Source organism: Aethalodelphis obliquidens, unplaced genomic scaffold (genome assembly GCF_003676395.1).
Source record: "Aethalodelphis obliquidens isolate GAN/ISIS:26980383/991018 unplaced genomic scaffold, ASM367639v1 scaffold52, whole genome shotgun sequence".
Classification (NCBI taxonomy): domain Eukaryota; kingdom Metazoa; phylum Chordata; class Mammalia; order Artiodactyla; family Delphinidae; genus Aethalodelphis; species Aethalodelphis obliquidens.
In genome coordinates this window covers 1,675,274-1,700,638 of record NW_020837996.1, presented here as the reverse complement: position 1 = coordinate 1,700,638, position 25,365 = coordinate 1,675,274, and the positions used below count along the sequence as shown (strand labels likewise).

Below are 25,365 nucleotides of genomic sequence, written 5' to 3'. Positions count from 1 at the left end.
CAATTCTGTGCCTTGCCTGAGAGTTGGAGAGTCATAGACTTATTGGGCTAGACCATCCATTTGAGGCCATACTGGCCAGCCTTCCATTCTGCCCTGAGAAATCAAAGGCCCAGCAAGTAAAACAGACTCAATTCCACAGAAAGAGCCCTGGACTGGGAGTCAGCAGGTCCATACTAGAGTCTTACTTCTGACACTGCCTTGTTGTGCGACCTGCAGCAAATCCCTCTCCCTTTCTGGGCTTCCATGTCCCCGTCGGTGAATGGGTGGGATTGGACAACACTGTCACTCATGTACTCTGAGCACTGACATTTTACCTTGTGTTCTGGGCCCACTACCAAACTTCAAGGGTCCAGGGAAAGACTCGAACGCAAAGAGATGGAGTGTGGGTTGAGGAGTGAGGCAGTCAATGGGAGAAGGTTCCCAACTATGTACTCAGGCCCCATTGGGGTGACTTCACCTTGTCTCTTTAGATGAAGGATTCATTCATTTGTTCATTCAGTTAATAGCATTTAGGGAGCATCAGGTGCCATAGGATCAGAGTTTGAGTGTTACGAGTTTTGAATGATGACCTTACTAGCGGCTCTTGATCTGAGCCAGACGCTCAGGTTCAAGCCTTGACTCTGCCTCTTAGTGGTTATGTGAGGTTGTGAAGTCATTTCTGCTCCTTGAGACTCAGGTTCCTATGAAATGGGGATAATCAGTCCTACCTCCGAGTGATTGGGAGGATTTACTGAGATATAGGATGTAAAGCTTTTGGTACAGTGCCAGGCACATAGTGGGTACCTTAAAAAAATGATAGAAAAAAGCAACGTGTTCTTGAGTTTGGATACCAGCTCAACCACTTACCAGTCATTTGATCACAGGTAAGTGACTGAAGTCTCTGAGGCTAAATTTCCTCATCTGAAAAATGAGAATAATAATGATCTTAAAGGAGAGATGTGAGGATCGGAGAGGGGGGTTGTGTGAACTAACTGAGGACACATCAGTAGGGCCTGTAGGTCAGTGTCTGGCACACAAGAGGTGCTCAGGGGCTAGCCTTTCATTGTACTGCCCCGAACTTCTCTCTTTGCTGCAGGAATGAGCCGAAGGATACAGCTTAGGTCTATTTTTGGCCTGTGCAAGTCCAGCTCATAAAAATACAATCATGCTCCTTGTCAGCACTTCTGCATTTTTATTTATTGTTCCTGCCAATCCTGGGGCCTCTCCATGTACGAACCTCTTCATTATTGATAATCCTGGGAAGTAGTATTTTAAATTTTTATGATCTGTACTTTGCACCATCTGAACCACCATGTATTATCTGGCCTTGCCAGCAAAGGGGGAATATATCCAGATGAGGGGTCCTTTTGGGATGAATAATTTATCCCATTTTCACAATGCCAATTATGTTAAATTATGTTCTTCATATCAGCTGCTGACCGAACAATGGGGACTGATGTATTGATATGAAAAGAAAACAAATTTATTTCTTTGCCCATATCCACAATGATATTTGAAAACCTGGAGTTTCATTCTCCCAAGTGTCTATAAAACCCCACTTTTAATAATAACAAGAGTAGAAAGAATTTTTTCCTCCCCTCTCTCCACTTTTTCCTCCCATTTCTGTTATTAATCAAGGAGCTCAGGGCTCTGTTTTGCTCCACTTTTTTTTTCAACTGCAGAAAATAGACCCTTTCTTTGCAAATTTATTTTCTCTTCTCTCTCTTTCTTTGCGTATGCAAGCTGATTCCTCCAAGGTACAATTAATAACGATTGGCTAACATTTCTTATGCTTTCCCCTTCATAGTACTAAAAAAAATTGACTGTTACTATATCTCCTTTTGTAGAAGGGAATTGTTTCTGGCTCCAGTCCATGGGAGCAGCACACCACGCTCCATGACATGCCCAATAGCTGGTTGATTCCAGTAACTGTAGGGCTGGTTTTTCCTGCTCTCTACATCTCTCCAGCGTATCTTCACTGTGCCAGAGGCTTTTCTTCTACGTGTAATGCACACCTGGAAAGCCATTCTCTGGTTTATAATCCTTCCTCAGTTCCTCACTGTTCTCAAGTTCATCTTCAAGATGCTAGGCATGGCATTCAGAGCCTCTGTTTATCGCTCACTTCACCTGCCCTGTTCCCTGGCCACTCAAAACTACCTCTTTGTGGTTTTCCCAGGTCCAGCCTCCTGGATGTCTTCTGAATGTTTGCTGGTTTATGATGCTGTCTTGGTCTAGAAATCTCTTTTTGTTTGGGTTTGGGGAGGCAAGGACGGAAACGAGGAAGCTCTCAGAGCAAAAGTTCGCGGAGAGAAGATGATGCTCTGGATTAGGGTGTTGGCAATGTAACTGGACAAATGGGTTTATTTGAGAGAAATTTTTGAGGAAGCAGGAACTGGTGATTGGAATGGATTTGGAGACTGAAGGGAAGGGACGGGTCATGAGAGATTCCTGTATATGACTTGACATAAACAATGACATATCATGCTGCTATTTTCTTATCTGGCGATTACACGGGGAAGAGATTGTTGAGGGCAAGATGGTTGGGGAAAGTGGGTCAGGGAACCCAAGTGCTTTGCTGGGGACATGGTAAATTTATGTGTGTCTATCCAAGGGCAAATGTCCAGTAGGGTGATCTGAGTGCTGGGTGGGGTCCGAATTGGAGATGTAAATTTGAGACTTATGAGAATAAAGATGGACTTGGAAATGATGGGAGTAAGAACACTCAGAAGGGACTTGTAGGAAGGAAGCATGCCCATGACCTAGCCCTGAGAGATTCTAACATTGAGAAGTCAAGCAGGGCGGGAGGAACCTGAGGAGGGCTGGTCGGTGAGCGGGGAGAACGCCATGGACCCGGGAGGAGGACTTTTAAGGAGGAGTGAGTGGTCAAAGAATATTACTGAGAGGTCAAAGAAGATGAGGCCAGCGGCCTGCACATTTGTTCCAGGCAAGTAGGCAAAGACCTGCTTTTGACATGGAGAAGGGGTTCTAATGAGCTAACACTTCCTTAGGGGCAAAGGTAAAATATTACCTGGGTTGCTTTTGGAGAAAATATGGTATAGCTAAAGAGAGGAGCAGATGACTGAGGACTGACGCAGGGTCAGTCAACCTGTCTGTTGTCCTAGTTTGAACTCAGTGGTTTGAGAAGTGTTCTGAAGCCAAAAGAAGTGTTTTCATTAGAAACTCACTCAGGGCATAAGCAACATCTCATAGGGGTTCAGGGCAGAGTAGTATATGGATTTGAAGGAGGGCTATGACCCCAACTCTGCCTAAACTCAGCATCACTCCTGCAGATGGTAAATGGCGTATTAAATATATACATTTATTCAGATAATATATAAATTATTTTATATATATTGAACTTGATATAAATGAAATCACACAAGACATAAAAAAATACTTTTTTGTATCAGATTTCTTTAGTTCAATATAATACTGTCTGTGAGAGTCACCCATGTCTATGTAGCATTGCTGTGTAGCATTCCATCTTATGAATACACCACAATTTATCCATTCTCCTGTTAATAGACATTTGGGTTATTCTCAGTTCTGTGTTATTATGAAAAAAAAAGTGGCTATGAACATTGTTGTGTGTATCTTTTGGTGGATTCATCATATTTTGAGGTGATTTTTTGCTGGTGCAGAGAAAATCTATTGGTTTGGTTATACTTATTTAGTACTTGAACATCTTACTAAATTCGAATAGTTTTTCAGTTCATTTTTTTCTTGGAACACATTTCTATCAGATAGAAAGCTTTTCACCTCAAGTACTAGAAGACACAACCTAAATTGGATTAAGGTTCAAAGAGTATATATTTGCCCCCCTCCCCACCCCCATGACTGCAGGGTACAGCATGTGTCTTGTTTCAGGCAAGGTGTGATCTAGAGGGCAGGGTGTCATCAGGGCTCATCTCCACTTCTCTGGGCTCCTCTTGGCTCTGCCCTCTTTTGTATGCTGCCTTTGACCTCATCCTGGCTCCTCCCCATAGTAGCAACAATTGCTTCAGCACTTTCAGAACTAAGTCCTCACCACACCATCCAGAGGAAGAACATGTTCCTTAGGGAACACTCATAAAGAGCAAGGAGGTGTCTTCCCCCAAGTTCCCAGTCAGTATTGCCTCATATCTCTTTGATTCAAGTTAGGTAACATGCCCATCTCTGAGCCAATCAAATTTTGTGATCAACAGAATAATATGCTCTGATTGGTTTAACCTAATTAGGGTCCATCCCCACCATCAAGGAAGTCATCAGTTCCACCAAACCACATGGGACAGGGGTGAGTTCTTGAAAGCAATATCGGGCGGTGGGGGGTGGGGGTTTTGGATTGAAGAAGGAAATGGATGTTAGAGAAGCAACCACAAAATATTTATTATGACAATTATAATGATATTGGCTGTAATGGTTATTCATTGTCTCATTCCAACAGTAATATTTGTTTAGTTTTGGCTCCTATCTCAACATGTTGGCCACTGCATGAGGTCTTTAAAAGTTACATGGAATGATATAAATGGTTTAGGGCTTTTTGAGAAGTTTTGGGAAAGATGTTTATAAAAATAAAGGGGCAGAGGGAAAGACTAAGAAGCTTAAGAAGAACCTAAGAACTAAGAAGCTAAATGCTTCTTAACACTTGAGGTGTTATGCTTGAGACCAGTCTGATGGCTAAGGATCTAGAAATGAAGGACTCAAGCTAGGAGATGGTTGAGATGGACTTTGCAATGTGGGAAGGCATATTAGTTTTCTGTTGCTATGTAACAAATTATCAAAGCTTTAGTGGCTCAAAACAACACAAGTTTATTATCTCATAGTTTGTATAGGTCAGAAGTTCAGGCACAGTTTAGATGGGTTCTGTGCTCAGGGGTCTCCTGGGTCTGAAATCAAGCTGTCAGCTAGGCTGCATTCTCATCTGGTTCTTAGGGTCCAGGTTGTTGGCAGAATTCAGTTACTTTTGGTTGTAGGACTGAAGTCCCCATTTTCTTGAGTGACCTGGCTGTTGATCGGGGTCATTTTCAACTCCTAGAGTCCACCCTCAGGTACTAGCTGCATGGCCCTCTCACAACATGTTGACTTACTTCTTCAAGGCCAGCAAGACAATCTCTCTCCAGTCTGCTGTGACCGAGTTTGCATAGCATACTCATGGGAGTGACTATGCCATCATATTCACAGGTCCTGTCCTCAGTCTTGAGGGAGGAGATTATACAGTGCATGTACACAGGGGTGGGAAGCTTGGGGACCGTCTTAGAATGCTGTCTATCATAAAAGGCAAAGGCAGTTTTTGCCCTAAGGCTTATAGGTCACATGGCACACTGACCAGGAAATTCACTATCTTAGAAATAGACATTGAGATGTATTATAATATATATATATATATATATATATATATATATACAGACAGACATTAGATATATATACACACACAACATGGGGAATTGGGAGAAGAAACTATAATTTCCAGTTTGTGAATATTTCTAAAAATGTGGATTCAGAGAACTGATCAGACATCTAAATTTTCAATGTACTTCATAGCCTGTCAGTTGATCTAGTGCTATTCCAAATATTTTTAATCATTACAATTTGTAGAATATCTTTTAAGTTCACAAAGCACCTGCACGTACATTGTTTCATTTGGCCCTTCCCAGAATGTTGTGAGTTTCTAACAGAAACACTTAGCCTGTGAACCGTGCCTTGGCATTTACTCTTACATTTATATTAGCTCTTAACTCTCACTAACACACTGAAGTTCACATAACACCAAAACGGCCAAATGTGTAGATTATATGCTATTTTACACTTCTGTTTATTTGACCATGTGGTTCACTTTGCATAAAGTATCTTGTCTTGTTCACCCAGGAAACTTCTATTCATCCTTGAAACCTTTTTTTTCAGACCATGCTTGAACAGTATTGTTCTTGAGAAATCCTTGCCTTGCTCTCGAAGGGCTGGATAGGGAGGACCTGCAGGCTGACAGGGGCAAGAGAGGCCCGATTCCATATCCGCCTCAGACACCTATTGGAAGAACATTTGGCAGCACTCAGAGGCAGTGTTCAAAAAAACATTGTTATTGAATGAACGGTCTGAGTGCTTAACTTATATTAACTCATTTAAGCCTCCTAACAACCCAACCAGGTAGTGATGGTTATTTTCCCATTTAACAGATGAGAAAGCTAAGACACAGAAGGTGTAGTGCTTGAGCCAGGATTCAAACCCAAAGCACAATGTTTCCTCTCCCTACAATATTGACAGTATCAGTATTTGCCCCACAGCACAGAATTAAGTGAGATAGTGCATGTCAAGCACTCAGTGTCTGCTGTATAGTAAATTTGCAAAGCATGAGGGATATTTTTATTACTTGTGGCAAAGAAGCTTCTGCTTTCCTATTCTTTGGAACAGGAGATAGAAAAAAATAAAAAGAACATTCCCCACCCCACTCCCCCGCAAAACCCTCATCCTTGTTTAGCTGTACCATTTCTTTAAGGAAGCCAGAGCTCACTTTTTAATATTTGGAGAAGCAGAATCCAAAGGGGGTGGAGCAAAACAACAGAATTTACATTTGCAAATGAGTTCTAAATGTCAGGGAAGGAGTGATGTTCTAGATGGGCTGGGACCCAGATCCTCCTTAACTAACATATTTAAGTGCCACACCGTAGATGTTCAATAATAGTAGTTCCTCCCCATCCTTTCCTTTTTGAGCTATATTTTGTCCAAGGTATGCCTCACAGACCTTAAAGAAAATTCTTCATAGAAGAATTCTTGCAGGAGTTCATACACTTGACTATTGTCTCTAGGAAAACTTGGTGAAAGTTTTCAGTGAAAATTTGGTTAATTTAAGCACTAATGAGAAGAATGATTATAGTTAGAAGATTGCTTCCTTTGAGCTGTGTGACCTTGGACCAGTGACTTGACAGCTCTGTGCTTCAGTTTTCCTTTCAGGAGAATAGAAATAGCAGTGGTATGTAGATAAAGTATATGGGGGGCTTGATCTAGCTGTGGCACATAATAAATTATTCCAAAAGTATTACCCACTATCATCTCATTCAACCCTCAAAACAGCCTTGTTAACTAGGGGTTATGATTATGATTATTGTCCATATTTTACAGCTGAGGCCCCGAGACTCAGACATCTTCTGTGTTACCCATGACACTGTGACACTTGGCAATAGTTATTGATTGTCTGTCAAGTTTCTTTTTTCTTCCACTTTGCCTACACAGTGGGATGGAGTCCCATAAATGTCTTGGCAGGTTGACAGCTTATCTGGAAAAGATATTAACCACCTCTGCAAAATATTCAGACTTCAGAAAAATAAGATGATACCATAGATTCAGTAGACCTTTATGTTTTTCTTTGTGGAAGTCCCTAAATGAAATTGGAATTAAGTATATGTGCAAACGTTTTGCTACAAGATGTTCGTCATAACTTGTCTATATACCCTGAACTGTGGAAACAACCTACGTGTTCAGCCATCAAGACCGGTTAGATTAATTGTGGTATATGCATACAACGAAATATTAAGCTACATCAAAAGGCAAAATGAAATCGTATATTTTTCTACGTGGAGAAAATGTTAGTAGAGTGTTGTGTGATAAAATGAAGTATGAATCCGTTTCATAAAGTAGATATTTGCATAAATAGCAAATACATACGCAGAATATGTGCATATATATGCATATAAAAACTGGAAAGGTGAGACCAAAATTGTCACCTATGGCTGTCTGTTGGAATTGGAAAGTATTATGGGTGATTTGAATTTTCTATTTTCCTGTGTTTGTTTGAGTGGGAGGCTCTTTATTTTCTGATCTTTATGCAATATACGGTAAAGAAAAGGAACAGAAAAGTCTTTCAAGTCTCTGTGCATGCTAACACTGGTTGAACATTTCAGGTGATTGTGAAGACAAGAACGGAATATCAGCCCGAACAGAAGAACAAAGGGAAGTTCCGGGTGCCGAAAATCGCTGAATTTACGGTCAGTGTCTTGATGGTGTAACAGAAAGACTGGGTGTGGGTCACTGAGTCTAATCACATAACTAAAGCTCTGCCTCTTGAGGACAAGTTATCCTCTCTCCTACTCCGAAATGTTCAGACAATTTGATAATTGATAAATGTGTCTCATTTCTTCTTTTTCCTCCTGTCCCTGTCTCTCTGCCTTTCCATCACAATCTTCAGGAAATGTGATAGAAATGTATAAAGAAACTCAAAGTTTAGACATTGGTTGATTGCAACAAATACAAAAAAGACAAAGGGACAGAAAAGTTGACTTCTTAGTGGTAAAAACCGAATGGTTGATTTTCTATGTATTGGTGGCCGGGTCACTAGGAGCACTGGTGAATACATATCACTGTGATGAATTGCGTGAAGGAGCCATGAAGGCTGCTCTGTGAGGATGTATGGAGGAAGCTCAGGGAAGTACCCTGGGGAAGTCACTTAGATGGCTAAGGAGAGCACAGCTTGTGCAAAGGCCCTGAGGCTGGAGGGAAGTTGAACCCAACATTGAATAGGAATAAGGGCAGTGAAGCTCAGCTCTAGGAGGGGTGTGGGGACCAGACAGAGATGAGGTATGAAAAGTGGGCAGAGGGCAGACAGTCCCAGTCATCGTAGGCTGTATGGAGGAATTATTATTTTAGGCTAGAAGCATGAAAGAAACCCCAAAGGACTTCAAGAAGAGGAAGGATATGATTAAACTGGGTTTTTGGAAAAAGCATGCTGGCTTTTACATGAGTAATAGAGGGAGGGTGGGGAGACAGCTGGGTTACTGCAAGTAAAAAAACAATAGTGGCTTAGCAAAGGAAGGTGAGTGGAGAGAGGCCTAAAAGATACTTAGGAGGCAATATCAGCCATGGAGGCAGTAGAATAAGTGGTTCTGTGGATGGAAACTGACGCAGTCTGGCTGGGTTTGAGCCCTGTTTCCACCTCATACCAGCCATGTGGCCACAAGCTAGTCAATAAACTTCATTTATCAAATGGCGATAATAGAAGGTTACTGTGAGAATGGAATATAGAATACATGCAAAGCACTTGGATCTATACGTGATAAGTGCACGATTAATAGTAACTATTTTGTATCAACTGTGGCTGAGGGCTTTGGAAGTGAAAACAGCCGTTCGTTGGTTGTCTGTATGTATTTGTATAATACATACTTGGTTGGAGTATGTATTATACATGGATAAGCATATTGGTCCGTTTCTGTCCCTATCTGTCTCCCTGCTACATGTGTCAGAGCAGCTGGGTGTGTGAGCCTGGGAGGGAATATGGCACGTCTGGGTACATCCCCCCAGAATGTGGGACTTCCCTGGATGTTGACCCCCTCTTTGAGGGCAGGAATTGCTTTTATTTTTGGCTGTAGCTTTAGTGTCTGGCACACAGCATGGGCCCAGTGAACGCTGGCCTGGCCTGAACTGCATGCAGGTATCTGCAAGAACCAGCAGGTAGCTGTGAGCGGAGGGTAGGAGTATCATGGTGCATAATGTATGAGCATCAGGCCAGGGAGTAAAGCTGACCTGTCCTCCTGGCAGCAGAGATCATCAGAAGTATGCCCAGATTCATGCACAGAAATGTTTATTGCAGTGTTATTTGTAAAATCGAAGCATTGGAAACAATGCTAGATTTTCAGCAGCTTTCTCATGATTCCATATGTAAGACCACATGCATAGGATGGACTGTTTCAGCAGTTTCTTAGGAATCACTTTTGGAGGGAGAGTATTTAGTTTACTCTGAATTATGGGCTTAACGAGATATTTTCATCTTTCTTGTACTTTCTCAATTTTACACGAGCATGAATTGTTACAATAATCAGAAAAAAATTAGAATATTTTAAAAATTTGCTCTTTTTGCCAAATAGTGTTACAGTTTTTGATGGAATTATTCCTTATTTAGCAATCATGTAAAATGATGGTTATGAAAACATGCAATAATTTGGGCAAATGCTTCATAGAGGAAGCTGAGTGAAAAAAGCAGAGGTTAAAATTGTATGTTTTCTATGGCTGGAACTATGAAAAAAACCACAAGTATACAGAGGAAAAAGGACATGGAAAGAAATGTCTCAAAATGTCATTTGTGGCTGTGTTATCAGCCGTGGTGTTGGACCATGTTGTCATTGTTTTTTTTTTTCCTCTTTGTTGGCAACTTTTGATGATGTGGCAATTTTATCATATTTGATGCCCATGAGTCCCTGAGAAGCTGATATAATCCCGTTTTTTTCAAGGGGAACTATGGCTCAGAGCAGTGATATGACCTGCTCACCACTAGCAAGTGGCAGGGCCAGTGCTGAAAGCCGGCCCCACCCCCCGCCTTTCTGTTCATCTGTGCTGCCTGCTTTGGGTAACTATGGGTTAGAACAGAAGCGAGTCAGCCAGGAGAAAATGAGTGGCTTGTCAGGGTCCAGGGCCTGAGGAAGTGCCCCACGCAGCTTGACTCAGTTGGCCCTGGGGGTTGGGAAGAAAGGGCGTTGGGGTTTGGGGGCAGCCCTTTGTCAGCACAGACTGTCAGATGTGGGCGGAGGGCCCTGCCGCTTGGAACAAAATGGGAGGAATGGAGCAAAATTGTTTACTTTTGTAGAGCTGTGAGCATTTATTAGCCTGGCTTTTCACTTCCTTAAAGAGAGCTCCCCCTGGGCCACGTGAAGGATGCATCTGCTGGGGTGAAGGTGGATGCAGCACCCTAGGGAGGAGGTTGTGCTGCTGGCGATTCTGAGGCAGGAAGAGTCTGAGGCAGGAATAAAGACACAGACCTACTAGAGAATGGACTTGAGGATACGGGGAGGGGGAAGGGGAGGCTGGGACGAAGTGAGAGAGTGTCATGGACATATATACACTACCAAATATAAAACCGATAGCTAGTGGGAAGCAGCCGCATAGCACAGGGAGATCAGCTCGGGGCTTTGTGACCACCTAGAGGGGTGGGATAGGGAGGGTGGGAGGGAGACACAAGAGGGAAGAGATATGGGAACATATGTATAACTGATTCACTTTGTTATACAGCAGAAACGAACACACCATTGTAAAGCAGTTATACTCCAATGAAGATGTTAAAAAAAAAAAAAGGAAGCGTCTGAGGGTCTGAGCTGTCAGCTGCAGTGGGACTCGGGGGTCCAGCTGGGCTGTTATGGAGGTAGAATGGTTCCTGGTTGGAGAAAGGGGCATCAGGGGCTCCTCCGTGTTTGGCTTGGCTGACTGAGCCGGGGGGTGGTGGGGGAGTGGGATGCTGTCCACTGGGTAGGAGGTGGGGGACCGGGCAGTGGGAGATGCATTGACTGGGAGGTGCCTGGGGACCATGGGAGGGGTGGGGCAGAGGCAGTCTGGCCACCCTTGGATGTAACGGGTCTGGAGCTCAGGATAGAAATTTCGGCTAGACCACAGGGGCTGGAAGTCAGAGAATTCCCAGTTCATCTTAGAGAGCATAACGCTGGTAAACAGTGGCCGGGCTGCCCCTCCAGGATACTGCCCGTGGCAGAAGTAACCACAGGGATGGCAAAGATGCCTCCCTCCCTCGTTCCAATATCTTCATGGAGGTGGCACAGCTTGTGAGTTCACATCTCAAATTTGACCTGGGGAGATCAGCTCATAGCAATTCTCTATGAGAGAGAATGAGAGGAGAGAGCAGGGAGGGAGAGACGAACTGAGAAAGATTGAAAGAATCGCCTGGAACTTTTTTTTAACATGAAGCCTCTTGCAGTCATTGCCAAGGGCCACAGACTTGAGAGACCGTTCATCAGGCTTCTTTGAGAAGATGGGAGCGTGCAGAGAGAAGCCCCTCCTTCTTTCTTAGTCTTGGGAGCCGGAGGTTCTTCTAAAGCTGATTATGCTATCGAAGGAGCTGGTGCATCCGGCCATGCCCTAAGATCTGATTGTCCCCAGGCTCACCTGTGAGAAGGAACTGAGTCTTGCATTTGGAGGCTGTTGGTGCCAAGCTGATGAGAGGTATTCCAGGGAACACCTGCACTTTGGGGCTAGATCCACTTGGCAACTTGGGTCACAGCCCTGTCACCTCTTAGCTTAGCTTCCTGACCTTGGGAAAGTCCCTTCACCTCTCTGAGCTCCTGATTCCTCATCAGTAAACCGGGACACAATAGCACAAAGTGTAAGGCCTTGGTGCACTCTAGCACTCAATGAATGATCATTTTATTCTCTTCCTGTTCAGATCCCTTTCCTTCACCCTGGGTTCTTCGCTTGCTACCTCATTAGCTGAATTTTGTGTGTTGGTTGAGACAGACCTGGTCCTCCCTCTCCTGGCTTTTTCTCCCTGGGAATGTGGCTGGGAAAACCTGGAGGAACTGTTCTAAATGTAGCCAGTTCAATGTCAGGATCCATGGGTGGCCTCTGGCTCTCTACAGTGACCTAGAGAGCTATCTCTTTGCCTCCTGGGGAGTGTAGGCAATAGTTTTTGGTAGGCTACTTCTCAACACATCCATTATAAAATGAATAATCCTAGTACCTGTTAAAAATGCCTTAACGTCCACTTTGTAGGCTAACAACCACCTTGTGTTCTTGTCACTGTTATTCTTATCCCCATTTTACGGACGAGGAAACTGATGCTCAGAGAAGTGAATTGTCTGACAAGGCCACGCGGCGAGGACGTGTCAGAACAAAATAAGAACCCAGCCCTATGGCTCCACATCCCACTCTCTCTGCTACACCTGATGCCACCCTGCCATTGTCCTTGCCAAACTGTGGCCTGTCTGAATTCTTCCCTTCCTGCCCGACTTCTTCCCTTCCTGCCCTTTCTCCCCTTTCTTCTTTGTCTTTATCAAATTTGCTCTGAGCTGGGCTGGATGCCTGTTGCTGGGAGACACACGGATATGCAAGACAAAATCCTTGCTCTGGAGGAGCTTGCAAAGGTGTGGATTAGACAAGAGTGTCCTGGCCAATTTCTTGGAATACTGTCCCTGTATGGTCACCTCCTCTGGGATGCCTCCCTTGATCCTCTGAGCTGGGTTTGGTGTCTCCTCTGGGCTCTGCAGATCATATGGGGTTCTCAAATGCTGCTGTACTGTAACTGGCTACTCTGGCATCTTCAGCCCCCTCCAGCCTCTGGTCCCTGGAGGGTAGGATCACGCTGGCCCACTCATGTGTTCCTAGTTCCCAGAAGAGGGCCTGGCATAGAGTGGGTGTCACATGTGCTGCAACGTGAGCCCCAGACTTTTGGGACCGCCTCAGTATTCATCCCCGATAGCATGCTGAGTCTGGGTTCAGGAAATTTGACTCTGGTGGCTATGGTCTGGATAAGCTCAGATTAGAGGGTGTCCGGGCACATGGGGAAAGATCCTGGGGATGCCTACAGACCAGACCCTGAGCACAGTCAGTGGAGAGAATCCAGAATGGGAGGGATGCATTAGGGTAAAGGGACCAGAACCCACCATTCCCGTCAAGCAAATGGATGCATTAAAATAAAGCTGGCTGGGGAGAACTAGAAGCGAGAGCTTAGCAGTTTTTAAGGAACTGGTGTCTGTGGGCTATTATTAGAAACAAAAGACAACAACAAACCAACGGAACAAAAAAAACCGAAAATCCAGTTGAAGCTTCAGGCCTAATATTATAGGGTGTTGATTTTTCAGTGTTCCATCCAGTCACTGATCCACTCAACTTTTTGGGGCTTGTGCTCTGCTCCTGACCTGACCTGTGATTGGCGCTTTATGTAAGGTATCCCACTGAATGATCCCAGCAAACTGGGCTGGCGAGACTGTCACCCCACTTGCAGGTGAGGGAACCAGGCTCAGAGAGGCTGGGAATTTTCCCAAGTTCCACGCCCAGGAGGCTGTGGAGCTGGGATGTACTTGCAGGTCCAAAGCAGGGGGCCGTGGCCGGGTGTAAGAGGTTAGGGAAGCTGCCGCCAGTGGAAGGGAGCCTGACTACCAGTGAATAGCTCCCGGGGGATGCTGCTGGGCCAGTCTACCTGCCAGACGTTTCTTTCCTTCTCTTCCTCTTCCACCCAGCCAGGGGATGGGGGTGTTTGCACTCTGTCTCAGGCCTCAACTCTGTTCACATTCCTTCTAACTCCAACCTGGGAAAGACATGGCAAAACACCAGAATCAGCCTCCCCGGCTGGGTGTCGGGAGGTGGCCACATCTAACAGCCGGCAGAGTCCAGGCCCCTCTCCTTCCTGAGAGTCTCTGGTAACTGTGCTTTCTTCTCTGGTCTCTGTCCTAACCCATCATCTCCTGGCCCATCCTCCTTCTGGGTCCCTCTGCCTCCTTTCTCAGCCCCCTCCTGCCCATTCTTCTCACCTCCCCAGAGGAGGACTCTTTCTAACGTGCATATCCTGCAAGGACACTGCCATCCTCTAACCCTGCCATAGCTTCCATTGCTCACCTGCCTTCTCCCTGACCTGCTCGAAGCCCTGATCCTTCCCTCATGACACCATACTTCGTATGCCTCCCTGTCTTTGTTCGTGCTGTCCCTTCCCACTGGAATGCCCTTCCCACCTCCATCACTGGGCAAACTCCCTTTTCATCCCTCAGCACCCAACTCAAATGGCTCTGGCCTGTGAGGGGTTGCCTGCCAGCCCTTGCGCAGTCTGTCCTTCCTCCTCGGGGTTCCTGCACCTGCTATATAACCCTCCAGTTATACAGTGTTGGCATCAACGTTACCTGCTGTGTCTCCCACTGACTTGAGGCTGGGATGGTGTCTTCTTTATCTTTGCTCCCCAAGAAACTAGCCAGTGCCGGCCCACACCTGGCACCAAATGATGTCTTTAATAACTAAATAAACAGGTTAATGAGCAAACAAAAATAGCTGGCTGATGGAAAACTACACACTGATAAATACCAGAGCTCTGGCTGCCTCATTTTCAATATCTTTATTTAAAATCGGGGCTCTATCTTTGCTTCTAAGCTTCTTGCCGATGACACATTCTCATAAATGTCCTCTTCCTGGTGTCACATTCCCTGGGAGGTGAGACCTCATTTATAGCTTTGCCATTTGCTTCTACCAATTTTTCATCAAAACCCCAGGGGCTGCCCTCCATTGGTGGGATTCTAATATTTGCTGACAGCAGCAAATGGGGATAAGCGATTTTACTTTATTATCTGTTGTCTTGGTTTTTATTGCCCTCTTTTTTTTTTTTTTTAACTTTTGAGGAACATTTAAGGTAAGTTATTAAAAACACTGCCTGCTGGCTTAGGAGCAGAGTCATCATCTGGAACGGAAAGAATTTACATGTGAGCGCTTGGTGGAGGAAATCTGCAATAGTATTTGATGTTTATTATCGCACTTCTGGCTAGGGTTTTATCAAAAATCAGAATAAAGATGTAGGCCTATGTTTATGGCTGGGTGCTTTCTCCTGGCCTCATGGAATGGTACTATTAGAGTGACCTTCAAAAACATATATTATTGAGAACTGAAAAGCAAATGTGGCTTAATTTTTTTAACAAAACATTTCCCTGGGAGAGAAAACATCTGTGGTGCTATCTCAGGAGGAATGGGCTCAGGGTTTGGATGTGGGACTGGGAGATTCAATGACCACTCCACAACCTAATGACTGGGCTGCTTTTATTGCCAGGTTCTCATTCTCATTGACTCAAACATCGGCAGATAAATGCCGTAATAAAGCAAGTCACTTGTTTATAAGTTTAGTGTAGATGACTTCTAGAGTTCAGTGAACATGCTTATTTCCTATGGGACTCCTGTAGGAGTTGGCTGATTAAAAGTTTGCACACTGCTCGTTAAACCGTTGGAAGTTTGTAACCAACCATGGTGGGAGTATTTATACCATGGAAATGAGCAAACAGTGTAAATCATGCATCACCCCCCTTTCTCAGCCCAGGAGGGTTTACCAGCACACTTGTGTGAAGGGCAGTATGGAAAAGGGGAAATACATGGGCTGGGGGTTTGACACTGTGGGTATGTATGAGCTAAAGCAAGTCATTTCATCTCTCTGAACCTGTGCTTCCCAATCTGTGAAATGAGATAATGCTGTCTACATCATAGGCCTGGCCTGAGGACAAGATGAGATAATATAAGCCCCATGGTAGCTTGATCAATGTGAGCTGCCTCTTGTCGTTACATGATAGTTTCATTGCTGAGGTGTTGGTCATCCGGCTAGACGGAATGCTTCCACCCAGGGTGGGTCTCAGTGGGAAGCCACGCCTGGCTCCATCTCACTAGGCCCTCTGTCTCGACTGACATTACCCTGGTTCAGTTGCTCCTCCTCGCCCACCATTCCTGCCGGGCCAGCTTTTGACCTTCCAGCTTCATCTCATCTTCCCCTTTCTATCTGTTATGAAGTCAGAATGATCATCAGATCCTGCTTGAGAAATCTCTGATGGCTCCCCACTCCGACAGGCAAAAATGTGAGGTTTTTGCGTGATATTGCAGGCTCTTGCAAAGGTGGTCCTTGCTGCTAAGTCCCTCCACCATTCCTGTGTCCTCAGTGCTCCGGGCCTCTCATGGCTCTGTAAAACCACCATGCCCTTTCACCCCTCCAGGTCTTTGCCCGTGCAGTTTCCTCTGGCTCTATTGCCAGCCCACGTTTTCCGCCTTGTGGACCAGCTCACCTCCTCCAGAAACCTGTCCTTGATTCCCCAAGTCAATTTCTCATCTGGAGAATGTCCCAGCCTTTGCCTGCACCCACCACTGCTCTGAGATGCCACATTGGCTTCAACTAGAGTTCTCCTGCTACCTGGCTGGATTGCTGAAAGTAGTGCAGAAGGTAGGGCTTCATAAAGGTTTCTCACATCCCATGTTGGGGTAATGAAAGGAAGATGCTTGTGGAAAGTAAAACAAGATTTATTATTTGTAATTAATTAATAACAATAACTTCCATTTCACTGAGCTCCTATTATATGCTGGGTAGTTTGCTAGTCATTTTCTATTTTATCTTTAACTCTTGAAGTAGGCGTTATTTTTGATAGTCAGATGAGGAGACCAAGGGTCAGAGAGTTTAATGAAGGTATTCAAGGTCATGCAGCCAATAAGTGGCAAGAGTCAGGCTTTTCTGGACCAGAGGGGTATGTATGTCTGTGGTATGTATATGAGAGTATGTGTGTGTTCTTTTGTCTCTATCAGCTTCCAAATCAGGAAACCCTGTACATATGGGTAATTGGCTAACTTAAACTAAACTGAAAAGTGGTTGCTAGAATACTAAAATGTTGCTGCCTATCCCTGTTACTTGCCAAGCATTAGGCCAATTTTGCTTTGGCTCTCTTCTTTTTTCTCTTTAAATACACTGTTTGGCCAAGTCCTAAATGCATTGATCCAAAAGAGAGGAGAGAAGCAAACATTTCCCAAGGAAGACATGCCATTTTCCTCATGGCTTGTCATGTGGCTTGTCTCACGGTCCCCTCACGCAGTGGGAGGATTAATCTCCTGACTGTCTTGCTCTCTGGGCCTCTGCTGCTGCAATGTGTGATTATTTTAAACGGGATTAAAAAAAAATTTATGATGTTTAAGCTCCTGGAACTGTCAGAGGAAGACAGGTCCTAACAAAGTGACTGTGTGGCTTTTTGTGTCACCATCATGTTCTATAATTATAAGAAAACTAGTCGTCATAGCAACTGCCACATAGGCCTGGCTTCCTCCTGGAGATGCTGGCAAGCTCCTCGGCTCTGTGATCTGAGCAGTTGCAGGTGGATTTGGTTCTCAGAGGGGATTCAACTGTCACTTGGGCGATAATCATGAATGCACTCTGAGACTCCACAACCCGAACTCAGTTTTACTATGCAATCTGACAGACCTGGGTTTGAATGCTGGTTCTAGAACTCAGTGGCTACGTGGGCAAGTCATCTCACTTGCATGAGCCTCAGTTTCCTCTTTAGTAACATGGGTATGCCAACGCCCACTTCGGAGGGTTGTTGTAATAACTGTGTTTAGGATGCGCCTGGCAGAGTGCCTGACACACAGGAACTCTGATATATACTAGACGTCTTCCCCTTCACCTCTTCACTGTGAAAAAATGAAAGAAGAAAAATGCTAAATTAGAGAAGGATGGATGTTTTCATATTCTTTTATTATTATCATCATCATCATTATTGTTATTAATTTTGGTAGCATTTGTAGCTAGAAAAACAAGTTAGTAAATCGAAATCTAGGCTGAGTCATGTATATCAGGGAGAGAACGAGAGAGATGAAAAGAGAGAAGAGAGAGAGAAAAAATAAATGAGTATTCAGCTAGATGAAACTGATTTGATTTATTTTTTTCCTTATCTTTAAAAAATTTTTTTTTATTTTGCATTGGGGCAGAGTTGATTAACAATGTTGTGTTAGTTTCTGGTGTATAGCAAAGTGATTCAGTTATATATATACATATATATATACATATATATATGTATATATATATATATTCTTTTATATACATATACATATTCTTTTTCAAATTCTTTTCCCATTCATGTTATTACAGAATATTAAGCAGAGTTCCCTGTGCTATACAGTAGGTCCTTATTAGTTATCCATTTTAAATATAGCAGTGTGTACATGCCAATCCCACACTCCCAATCTATAGCTTCCCCCCCACCCTTCCCCCGGTAACCGTAAGTTTGTTCTCTAAGTCTGTGACTCTGTTTCTGTTTTGTAAATAAGTTCATTTGCATCATTTTTTGTTTTTAGATTCTGCATATAAGTGATATCATATGATATTTGTCTTTCTCTGTCTGACTTACTTCACTTAATATGATAATCTCCAGGTCCATGCATGTGCAACTGATTTGATTTAAAATTCCTCCAACTTTTTTTTTTTGTGGAAAATTGCATTTCTCTGAGGCTAAGAAAAAGACATCTGATTTCGGGACTTCCCAGCGGTCCAGTGTTTAAGACTCCATGCTCCCAATGCAGGGGGCGTGGGTTCAATCCCTGGTTGGGGGAGCTAGGATCCCACATGCTGCACGGCGTGACCAAAAAATAAATAAAATAAACAGTAAAACTGGAGAAAAAGTTCAAAAAAAGCAAAAAAGAAATATATCTGATCTCTAAAAAAAAAGTTCTAAAATGAGTAAGGAAACCTGGTTTCTGGTCTCAGCCTCAGAGCGTCAGTTTTCTCATCTGTAAAATGAGGAAGTTGGGTGGGACAGTCCACAAGGGCTCTTCTGTCTGAGATGTTCTAAGACAGTGGCTCTCAATCAGGGATGCTTTTGTTCCCCAGGGGACATTTGGCAATGTCTGGAGACAGTTATGGTTGTCACCATTCTGTGTGTGTGTTTGTATGTATATGTGGTACTGGTATCTAGTGGGTTAAAGTCAAGGATGTTGTGAAATATCCTATGATGCACAGGACAGCCCTCCACAATGAAGAATTATCCTACCTAAAATATCGATAGTGCCAAGGCTGAGAAAACCTTGGCCTAGGATTTATCGCCATATTTATTTGCCTGAACATAGGAATTATGTCCCACCACGACATGTCAGAGTTGTTGAATATTCAGTTTCTTATCTTAGCCATCTCCTGGAGATTTGAAGCCCTAGAAAAATTAGTAAAAAGACAAAAGACCTCTCAAGGTCCTAAGGGACTTACTAAAATATGAGATGGTCACAGGAGGTGGGAAAAATTAATTCCTTTGAATTTTCTTTCCCCTTGGTTCTGCATAACTCTTAATGGCTCAAAGGTGATTGTTCATGGGCAAAGTAAAATGTACAAAATGCAATTTTAAATCCATAAACAGCTTTATTATTTTTCTATATAGGATAAAAATATTTCAATTGCATCCCTCATTTTCCAGCTTGTCTTTAATTTTGACATTCCAAGCCATAGCCAGACAGACGTCTTTTCTGAGAGTCACGTGTGATCAGTTCTCTCTCCTGCTTAAAGCCATTCTGGGGCTTCCCTGGCCTTCAGGGTGAAATCTGAACTCCTTAGTCTATTGTCCCTGATCCTCAGAACCTCTTTATTCTCTCTTCAACCTCCTCTCCTTTCTGACTTCACACCCCTCCCACCAACCAAAATTACTCGTGGAATCCTGGGCATACTCTGCCCTATCCTGCCTCCACTCCTCCAAATAGCTGTTTCCTCCGCCCTGAGTGCTTTTTTCTCCCCCATGGTCTAGCGGGCACCTTTTCGTCTCGTAGGCTGGCTCACACATCACCTTCTGGGTGAAGCCTGTTCTAATAGCCCCTCCTCTCTTCCCCACTGTCAGATGTGGAACTGACCCTTTCTTCCTTGGGGACCTTACTCACTGGGGAGTTTGTCAACTTGATCTCCTCTGTGCAGTTATTTCCTTACATGTGTTTTCCCATGGCCCTAAGAAAGCCTTGACTCTTGAGGACAGACACCACCTTTGATTCACTTCTAAATCCTCTACTATGACTATTGACCCTGGGACCTCGGTGGTCAGTAACTTTTTAAATAAGAGTAAGAATTGGATGAAGGTAGTCAAAGGAATAAAATTCCATTTATAAAAAGATAAATAAATAATAGCGATGTAATGTACAACATGATAAATATAATTAACACTGCTGGATGTTATGTATGAAAGTTGGTAAGAGAGTAAATCCTAAGAGTATTTATCACGAGGAAAAACTTTTTTTTCTTTTTCTTTTATTTTGTATCTATATGAGAGGATGGATGTTCACTAAACTTATTGTGGTAGTCATTTCATAATGTATGTAAGTCAAAAGATTATGCTGTACACCTGAAACTTATTCAGTGCGGTATGTCAATTATATCTCAATAAAACTGGAAGAAAAAAAGATAAAGTAAAAGTTTTGGAGATTCTGTGTAATCAAATGCCCATTGAAGAGCATTCAGATTGCGGTGTAGAGTATATTCTACACAGATAATAAGTTGAAGGCAAATAAAATGTGCTTTAAACTATTAAAAAAGTAACACATATAATACATGCACAAAATTCCAACACTATAGAAAGGCATAAACTGAAAAAAGATCTCCCTTTCTCTCCTTTCATAATCCTTCTCCCCCAAACTATCCATTGTCTAAGTCTGTGCTATCCAAATTGGAAGCTCCGAGCCGCGTGTGGCTATATACATTTAAATTAGGAAAAATAAAATAAAATTCAAAATTTAATTCCTCAGTCACACAAGCCACATTTCAAGCGCTCAATAGCCATGTGAGCCTAGCAGCTACCATATTGGACAGCTCAGATTTATAGGACATTTCCATATTGCAGAAAGCTCTATAGAACAGCCTAGGAATATCTCCTTATGTTCCTATCCAGAGGCGTTTTCTACGTGTCAGCATATTTGTATTTATATATGCATATGCACATTTGATATTCTTTTTCTTTTTCTCAAATGGGACCATTTTATATACATTCTTCTGTACCTTGCTTTTTTTTCTCTTAATAATATATCTCGGAGACCTTTCCACATCACCACACTGAGATCCTTTTTTGTTCTTGTTTTTTTTTGTTTTTTTTTTTTTTGTTCTTGTTAATGACTGTAGACTGAGGATTTTCACAATCTTTCTTAATCAGTCCCCTATTGTTTTAGCTTTCAGTCTTTTGCTGCTAAGAACTCTGCTTCAGTAATATTCCTAGTATGTGTATTTTCACACACATACACACACACATCTTTCATATATTTTACAAGTATATTTGTAAGGTATGAGAATCTTTATCTTAAAAACTTTACCAAAGTGAATGTGAACTTTCAGTTTTAGTAGCTTTTGCCAAATTACCTTCCAAAAATTTTCCACCACACATACATCCTCCACTGTGCCTGCGAATGTATTCTTCCCCACATTGCCAGCACCTGTTTTAACAAACTTTAAAAGTTTCACCAATCTGATATATAGAAAATGGCTCTTCACCTTTGCTTAAGTTTGTATGTCTTTCACTACTGGTGAGATCGAGCCTCTTTCCATGTACCAGTTGCCCGTTTGTGTCCTTCCCGGAAAACATCCTACTTGGTTGGACCACTTGCTGTTCCTCCTTGTTGATTTGCGTGGCCTCTTCCAAAAGCTGAGAACTTAGTCATTCTCACTTATTCAGTATTTTCTCAGTTGTCCTTTGCCTTTTTGTTTTGTTAATGGTGCAACTTCTTTTTTATATCTTCAGTAATTCTTACTTTTGCTTTATAACTCAAATTAATCACACACTCCAGGAGGCATAAAGGAAATTATGGGTACATTTGACTCTATAAAAATCAAAGCCTTCTCTCACCCTAATGTCATGTTTTCTTCTGCTGCATTTATGATTTTTTTTTTTATGTTAAAATTTGGATCCCTCTGGAATTTGTAAAGAGCAGGATAGGAATCCAACTTGACTTCTTTTTGAATGGCAGTTTGACAGTTGATCGATGATTATTAGTTAATCCTTTTTCTCTTTGACTAGACATGCCACAGTTTTTAGATACTGCGTTCCCATATGTATTTGAGTTTACTTCTCTGCTCTCTTTTCTTCCATGGATCTGACAATTATTTGCTATTGATAACAGAGACAATGCGAAATTGTCTCAATTACGTAGTTTTATAATACACTTTAAAATCTGTGTAAAGTCTTCTTCTCTTATTCCTTTTACATTTCAGGAACTCCTAATCCATTCTTGCACATTTACTTTTCCAGGTAAATATTAATATATATATTTAGGTCCAAAAAACTCCTGTTAACTTTTTAAATTTGGGTTACATGAATTCAAAGATTAGCTTGAAGAGAAGCTACATCTTTAAAGTATTGAGTCTATTTAGAAACAAGATTTAACTTTGCATTTGTTGACATCTTCTTTTGAGGTTCTCAACTGCTCTTTAAAATCATCTTTACAGTTCTTATTAAATTTATTCCGGGGCTTCCCTGGTGGTGCGGTGGTTGGGGGTCCGCCTGCCGATGCGGGGGACACGGGTTCGTGCCCTGGTCTGGGAGGATCCCGGGTGCCGCGGAGCGGCTGGGCCCGTGAGCCATGGCCGCTGAGCCTGTGCATCCGGAGCCTGTGCTCCGCAACGGGAGAGGCCACAGCAGTGAGAGGCCTGCGTACCGCAAAAAAAAAAAAAAAAAAAAAAATTTATTCCGAAGTATTTTACCTATTTTTTGTTGGTATTGTAAAAGGCCCTTTTCTTCCATTATATTTTCTAATTTAATTTTTATTAAGTTTTTATTTATACTTAATAAAAATGTTTTTGAAGTTTGTACATTTATTTGCCACTAGGCAGTTACCAACTTCTCTTGTTGTTCCAAATAATTTGTTAAAAATTTTGATTCTTGAGTTTCTACATATATAATTGTATCATCTGTCCATAATACTAAGATAGCTTCCCTTTTCTGAAACTTCATTTTCTTATGTTATTTCCTTTTTGAAATTTTTAGACTCCTAATGTCATTTTCTTATCTAATTGCATTGGTGAATACCTTCAGATCTGCTGTTTCTAGCATTTCACCATTTAAATTTTGATGGATTTTTTTTCCCCTCAAATGCCCTTTCTGCATTTATGGAGATGATCACATGGTTTGTCTTCATTGACCTAGTATTATGGTAAATTATACTGATAGACTTTTAAATATTAATGCATTCTTACATAGCCTCATTTGGTCATGGTGTACCACTGAATTCTGTTTGCTAATATATTATTTTAAATTGTTGCTTTACTAATATTGTGAGGTTGTGTTGAGTTTTCTTTTCTGTGCTGTCTTTGTCAGGTAAGGTTGTTAGTGTTACGCTGTATTTGTAAAGAGAATATACATGCCTTTTCCTTTCTCCATGTTCTAGAAAATTGGAAAGAGTAGAGAAATAATGTTTCTCTGAGTCTTTTATAAAACAGAATTAACTCATAAAATCCTCTGGCTTAGTGTTATTGGGAGGGTGTGGGTAGTTTTCAGTAAATATGTGAAGAATTAATAAAAAAATTCCATTTGTACCCAGCTACCTCTCTAAAGCTTTAAAAGATGACATCATGAAATGCACCCACTGTCATTCTCCTAATTGTAACTCCCTTCAGTGATTTTTCTCAAAGTGGCCCCATTCAGTCAACAAGTATTTGTAGAGTAGCCACTGTGTCCTTGGCCTTGGGGTAGGTGGTACAGGTGATTCATGGAAGTACCTGACATGGCCCACAGTCAAATGTTCCCAGGAGCTGGCATACTGCTGAAACCTCCATTTATGTGAATTTGATTTGAAAGACACATCATTCATCATTGAATATTAATAGAGCTCGGGGCTCTGTATTTACAGATCACCCTTTAGGCACACATTAGTTATTCTTGGATCTAGAGTAAAACATCTCACTCCAGGCTGCACACAGAGATGTAACAATTTGTCTTTCCTTTCTGTATTTGAGTCTGCTCCGTTTCTGATGCCGGTCTGCAGGGTAGGGCCACGTTGGTCAGCAGTGGGTGGAGCCCGTCAGACCTGCCTTACTCCTGGGCTTTCCCAGTGTGACTCACTTCTCTTTACCTCCTTGAACTTTAGACTTTTTCATCTGTAAGATGGAGATACTAATCCTGTTTTGTGATAGTTAAATGAGTATGTAAATGTAAAGCATCAACAACACAGTTGGCATCCATTTTTTTTTGGTATTTCCCAAAGTAGCTAGCTCAGTACTGGGCTGTGAAGAAGACATTCATGGAATACTCGTTTAGGTCTGGACTATTTTTAGAGCCCTCGTTCTGATTCTCCTACCTCCCAATTTCATCCCGTCCAATTCAATTTCCACCCATCCATTCAATTTCCATTTTAAAATAATGGAGCCATGTCAGTGAATGCCAGATGTCAAACATCTGTTAGCTCTCCAGTGCTCACAATAAACTCTTTAGTCTGACACCCATGCTCCTTCTTGAGCTTGCCTCTGTTTACCTTTTAAGTGTCATCTTTCATGTACCACCCACACCTCCATATCTTTGTACAGACTGTTCTCTCTGCCTGAATCACCCTTTCTCCATCTCTTTCCAGGCTGGCTTAAGGACCCCTTCCCCAGTGCTTTCTCCATCACAGTGCTTCTCACTTTGTCTTCTAAAGTCTTTCTTAAGGGCAGAGACCACACATATGTCATCCCTGAATCCCATGTGCCTGGCCTAGACCTGCTATGGGCCAGGTGCTCCACTAGTATCTGTTGTCAGGTGCATGATTAGTCTTTGGGTTACATGGTAAAATATGACTGAGATTTTCTCCATTTCGGTTCTCTGAGGAGCCCGGGGGAAACAGTTCTTTAAAATATGAAAATAAGACCAGGAGAACCAATTGCATTTCTTGGCTGCAGGAGACGATGGAAAAGCATGACTTTCCTGAGCCTCCTAGGGCAAGGCCCTATAATGGGACGTTAGAGGCACCTTTCATTTTAAAGTGGATTTAAGTGGGGCCCAGGCTGGAACTCACCGAACAATTCAGCCACCCACTGCTTGTGAAATTCAGGAGCAGGCCTGCTTGAAAAGCCCTGCATAGCTCCTTTCTTCTTTTTAGGCAACACTGAGCTGGCTGGGCAGCCTCGCTGACGATGTTACAGTTAAACACCCACACTCCAAGATGCCTCCTTCAATAAGTGGAGGGGGAGAAAAGGCCAGAAATATGACAGGGTGAATAATTGATAGAGCACCT

At 42.6% G+C, this 25,365-nt stretch overlaps 1 protein-coding gene across 1 annotated transcript in view; it reads left to right on the top strand.

The window, feature by feature from the left end:
* Nucleotides 1-25,365, top strand: part of NSG2 (neuronal vesicle trafficking associated 2) — a 58,071-nt gene that overhangs the window by 8,514 nt on the left and 24,192 nt on the right. Inside the window, exon 3 of the mRNA XM_027084428.1 lies at nucleotides 7,851-7,934. Coding sequence (XP_026940229.1) covers nucleotides 7,851-7,934 — 84 coding nt within the window. The remainder of the gene's footprint in view (nucleotides 1-7,850; nucleotides 7,935-25,365) is intronic.